General features: G+C 36.7%; 1 protein-coding gene across 1 annotated transcript; it reads left to right on the plus strand.

Moving 5' to 3' along the window:
* Positions 1-409: 409 nt before the first annotated feature.
* rbp2a (retinol binding protein 2a, cellular) lies at positions 410-4,795 on the plus strand. The gene is made up of 4 exons (XM_062068611.1): positions 410-562; positions 2,943-3,121; positions 4,408-4,509; positions 4,681-4,795. The coding sequence occupies exons 1-4, from the start codon at positions 490-492 to the stop codon at positions 4,732-4,734; spliced, it is 408 nt and encodes a 135-aa protein (XP_061924595.1). The 5' UTR covers positions 410-489; the 3' UTR covers positions 4,735-4,795.
* The last annotated feature ends 469 nt before the right edge of the window (positions 4,796-5,264 follow it).

A 5,264-nucleotide genomic window follows, 5' to 3' on the forward strand; every position in this document is an offset into this window, starting at 1 on the left:
TATCCCCTCCTGCACCAAATAATAATATAAATCCATTTAATAAATTCAAATACAAATAAGGCAACAAGAGAAGTGAAAAAAGTTTGAGAACCACCGTTCTGGACCATATCGCCCATGCCTATTCTCTGAGGGTAAAATCCCATTCTCTTACATCAGGCACCTTAGAATGTACGTTCTGGTGCCAGTAACAGCTCCCTGAATGGGAGGGAGAAGGGATGTGTTTCCTCAGTCTGCACACTCACACTTGCTAGTTTACTTGCATGGAGGATGAGGCGGAGAACACTCCCAGTCTGTAGTGAGGGAGTGTGTTCACAAAGCACCTGACCTTTATATCTCATTGTATCTACGATGACTCCAGGCAATTATCAGGCGGACCCTGTCCTTCAGTCCACACATTCAATCAGTGTCTATAAAAAGGCTCCGGCTGTAGATTTTGTTTTCCTCAACGTGACGGCAGGGACTAACCTCGACACCCACACACTCATCAACATGCCTGCAGACTACAACGGACGCTGGGAGATGGTGAGCAATGACAACTTTGAAGACGTCATGAAAGCTCTGGGTAAGATGGGTATAAACTCTTCTTTTCTGTAAAAAAAAGTAAAAGAGGCTGTGGTAGTTTGTACAAAAAAAAACAGCAATTGGGAGATTAACAGAAATGCGTGGTGAAAGATTTAGAGAGATTGAAAGGCTACATCCTGTTTTCAAGTCAAGAGAATCTCCTCGCTGAACTGCTGATGCCTCTCATTACCGCGCCAAACTACTATTGATCGACCGCTTCCTTTTTCTAAGAAGATTCCCACTCAGAGGCCAGCTTGTTTAGGTGCATTATTGATCAGGCCACACACTTTTCATTACATTATCTGAATTTAGCTCTCCACAGCACCTCATTTCTACTGATTAAGATTTGGGTTGGAACGTTTCCAAAATGTGGGACTATGTGAGAATGCCATCCATCCATTTTCTACCGCTTGTCCCTCTTGGGGTCACAGGGGGTGCTGGAGACTATCCCAGCTGCACTCAGGCGGAAGGCGGGGTACACCCTGGACTGATCATGAATACATATGAATAAACTAGTCTTTTGCAAAATATTATTTGTCTATAAAATTAGTATTTTGCAACAGAATTATGCTTAATACATGTAGAGAATAATTTCACCACACCTAGTGTGTGTGTGACAATCATTGGTACTTTAACTTTTACAGTACAGGCCAAAAGTTTGGACACACATTTTCATGACTATTTACATTGTAGATTGTCACTGAAGGCATCAAAACTATGAATGAACACGTGTGGAGTTATGTACTTAACAAAAAAAGGTGAAATAACTGAAGACATTTTTTATATTATAGTTTCTTCAAAATAGCCACCCTTTGCTCTGATTACTGCTTTGCACACTCTTGGCATTCTCTCGATGAGCTTTTCACTTCCTGCGAAGTGAAAACCTTTTCAGGTGACTACCTTTTGAAGCTTATGTGTCACAATCGTAATTTTTGAATTGGCCACAAATTGCTCGAAATAAATAAATAAATAAATAAATATATATATATATATATGTATACATATATATATATATATATATATATATATATATATATATATATATATATATATATATACATACATATATATATATATATATATATATATATATATATACATACATATATATATATATATATATATATATATATATATATATATATATATATATATATATATATATATATATATATATATATATATATATATATGTACCGTATTTTTCGGAGTATAAGTCGCTCCGGAGTATAAGTCGCACCGGCCGAAAATGCATCATAAAGAAGAAAAAAAACATATATAAGTCGCACTGGAGTATAAGTCGCATTTTTTGGGGAAATGTATTTGATAAAACCCAACAACAAGAATAGACATTTGAAAGGCAATTTAAAATAAATAAAGAATAGTGAACAACAGGCTGAATAAGTGTACATTATATGACGCATAAATAACCAACTGAGAACGTGCCTGGTATGGTAACGTAACATATTATGGTAGGAGTCATTCAAATAACTATAACATATAGAACATGCTATACGTTTACCAAACAATCTGTCACTCCTAATCGCTAAATCTGATGAAATCTTATACGTCTAGTCTCTTACGTGAATGAGCTAAATAATATTATTTGATAATTTACGGTAATGTGTTAATAATTTCACACATAAGTCGCTCCTGAGTATAAGTCGCACTCCCGGCCAAACTATGAAAAAAACTGCGACTTATAGTCCGAAAAATACGGTATATAAATATATATATGTATATATATTATACACACACATACAGTACAGGCCAAAAGTTTGGACACACATTCTCATTCAATGTGTTTTTTAAATTTTCATGACTATTTACATTGTAGCATCAAAACTATGACACCTGTGAAGTGAAAACCACTTCAGGTGACAACCTCTTGAAGCTCATCGAGAGAATCCCAAGAGTGTGCAAAGCAGTGATCAGAGCAAAGGCTGGCTATTTTGAAGAAACTAAAATATAAAAAATACCAATGATTGTCACACACGTTTTCTGTTATTTCACCTTTTTTTGTTAAGTACATAACTCCACATGTGTTCATTCATAGCTTTGATGCCTTCAGTGACAATCTACAAAATAGTAAATAGTCATGAAAATAAAGAAAACACATTGAATGAGAAGGTGTGTCCAAACGTTTGGCCTGTACTGCACGTATATATTGCAATTATTTTCGAGTGCATATGTAATCACATTAGATGTAAAGAAAAAAAGAATGTAATATATTAAAAAAGCCAAATTTCAATGAAACTGTGGAAGAGCCAGTAAAAGGCAATCAGACCTGTGCAGATTTTACACCTTAGCAGTGCAGCATTAAACCCGCACCCTCCCAAAAAATACTGAAACGTTCAATGTTTGTCCATCCTTGTGTGCAGACATCGACTTTGCCACCAGAAAAATCGCCTCCCATCTGCACCAGACAAAAGTCATTGTCCAAAACGGTGACAAGTTTGAGACGAAGACCCTGAGCACCTTCAGAAACTATGAAGTCAACTTCACTGTGGGGGTGGAGTTTGAGGAGCACCTGAAGGCCCTTGACAGCCGAAAAGTCATGGTGGGATACTTCTTATATACAGTACTGTACTTTCCGGACTTTACGCTACTTTTTTTTAACGCTTTGAACCTTGTGGCTTATAAAACAGTGCGGCTAATTTATAGATTTTTTTTCGCTAACGGTCATATTGTTTTGTATTCAACAAATGATTTTCATAAAATACAGACGGACACTGAAAAAGTGTGTGATTGTCTGTACTATTGTGCCATTTTTGGACAAGTACACTTGTTGCAGGTGCTGCGGTTTAAACGTCTACAGTATTTCCTTTTGTTTAGCGCCTTGAACTGGAAGTACAAGTGTCATTCCGTCTACTAGTCCAGTGTTCCCCAACCTTTTTGTAACTGCGGACGCTTGAAAATTTGTCCCACGGACCGGGGGTGGGGGTTTGTTTGTTTTCTTTGTCATAAAAAAATACAATCATGTGTGCTTACGGACTGTATCCCTGCAGACTGTATTGATATATATTGATATATAATGTAGGAGCCAGAAATATTAATAACAGAAAGAAACAACCCTTTTGTGCGAATGAGTGTAAATGGGGGAGGGAGGTTTTTTGGGTTAGTGCCCTAATTGTAAGTGTATCTTGTGTTTTTTCTTTTTTTTAAATTATTATTTCTTATGCGTCCCGGTACCAATCGATCCACGGACCGGTACCGGGCCGTACTAGTCGACTAAAGCGTTTCTACTTGAATGGTTTCTTCATTCATCACTCCAAGCGACGTTTGTAAGTTTTACAATACAATTAATAATTCATACACACTAAACCGTTACGTTTGATAGGATTATTTTCATGCATATTTGTAGGTGCTATTGTAATGTGATCAAGCCAGCGTCGTTAGTATTAGCTAATATGCTAACAAATGTCTGTGTTAGTATTAACTAACGATGTCATTCTTTTTGTAGTGTTTCAGTTTGACAAATTTGTCAGTAAATTCCCCAAAACGACACTGTGGCGTTATTGTAGCTGATTGGAGAGCTCACCTATGCAGCTAGTGGGTCCATGACGATGACTTCTGTTTTGTTTGATCAGCCGTTTTACTGCCGTGTGACAGGCATCGTTTTAAAACAATTAAGTCATGTAAATAAACATTTACCAAATCTTTCTGTGTAAATAACTCATTTCACAACGTATATATTTGCGGCTTGAGTCCGGTGCGGCTAATATATGCTTTTTCTTCTAAAACTTATGTACCGGTGTGCTCTACAGTCCGCAAAATACGGTAGTTATAGCAATTGAATTAAGAGTTACTGAGTAGTTTTGTTATTTGTTTCCTTCATCATGACAGACACTGGTCACCTGGGACGGGGACAAACTGGTGTGTGTTCAAAAGGGGGAAAAGGAAAACCGTGGCTGGAAACATTGGATTGAAGGAGATCTGCTACATCTGGTATGAACGGAACAATTATGATCAAATCCGGAGAATAATGTAGATGTTAACGTGACATTTTTGAGTTGACTCAAAGGCAATATTACGAGACGACAGCAGATAAAAGATCAGCCTGATTATGTATGCTAAAAGTGGTATGTTGTCAGTCTAAAGGTCTCTCTGTTTTTTCAGGAACTCCATGTCCTGGACAAAGTCTGCCACCAAGTATTTAAGAAGGCTCAGTAAGCTTTGTGTGCACAGAACGCCACAATAAAGCTTATTTCTAAAGTAAACCAATAAACTGATAACCTATTTAAAAGTGTCACTTTATTGTGTGTTTGTTTCTAAGTCCTGCAAAAGTAAACCATTTTCAATAAACACAAGTTAAATATTAGGACTACAAAGTGGGATAAGACGGAGGTCACCTATGACCCTAAACAGAGTAAGGCACAAAAAATGATTACCCGTAAATATAAACAGAAGGGCAATTTCCAGATGTTCATTTTATTTGAGTGCCTAAGTCCTGCAAAAGTAAACCATTTTCAATAAACCCAAGTTAAATATTAGGACTACAAAGCGGGATAAGACGGAGATCACCTATGACCCTAAACAGAGTAAGGCACAAAAAATGAATACCCGTAAATATAAACAGAAGGGCAATTTCCAGATGTTCATTTTATTTGAGTGCAAACTATTCTTTGTATGATGCATGAAGAATTATGATATATTAATGACTGCTTGTGTTGACAGTTAGTGGCATGTCGCATGTTTTGTAA

Source organism: Entelurus aequoreus, linkage group LG13, assembly GCF_033978785.1.
Source record: "Entelurus aequoreus isolate RoL-2023_Sb linkage group LG13, RoL_Eaeq_v1.1, whole genome shotgun sequence".
NCBI lineage: Eukaryota > Metazoa > Chordata > Actinopteri > Syngnathiformes > Syngnathidae > Entelurus > Entelurus aequoreus.

Excerpts from the sequence above, each read along its gene's own strand:
- rbp2a (XM_062068611.1), top strand. The coding sequence starts at position 490 with ATGCCTGCAGACTACAACGGACGCTGGGAGATGGTGAGCAATGACAAC. Across the intron at positions 563-2,942 it reads AGACGTCATGAAAGCTCTGG|ACATCGACTTTGCCACCAGA; the intron begins GTAAGATGGGTA and ends CCTTGTGTGCAG. Across the intron at positions 3,122-4,407 it reads TTGACAGCCGAAAAGTCATG|ACACTGGTCACCTGGGACGG; the intron begins GTGGGATACTTC and ends TCATCATGACAG.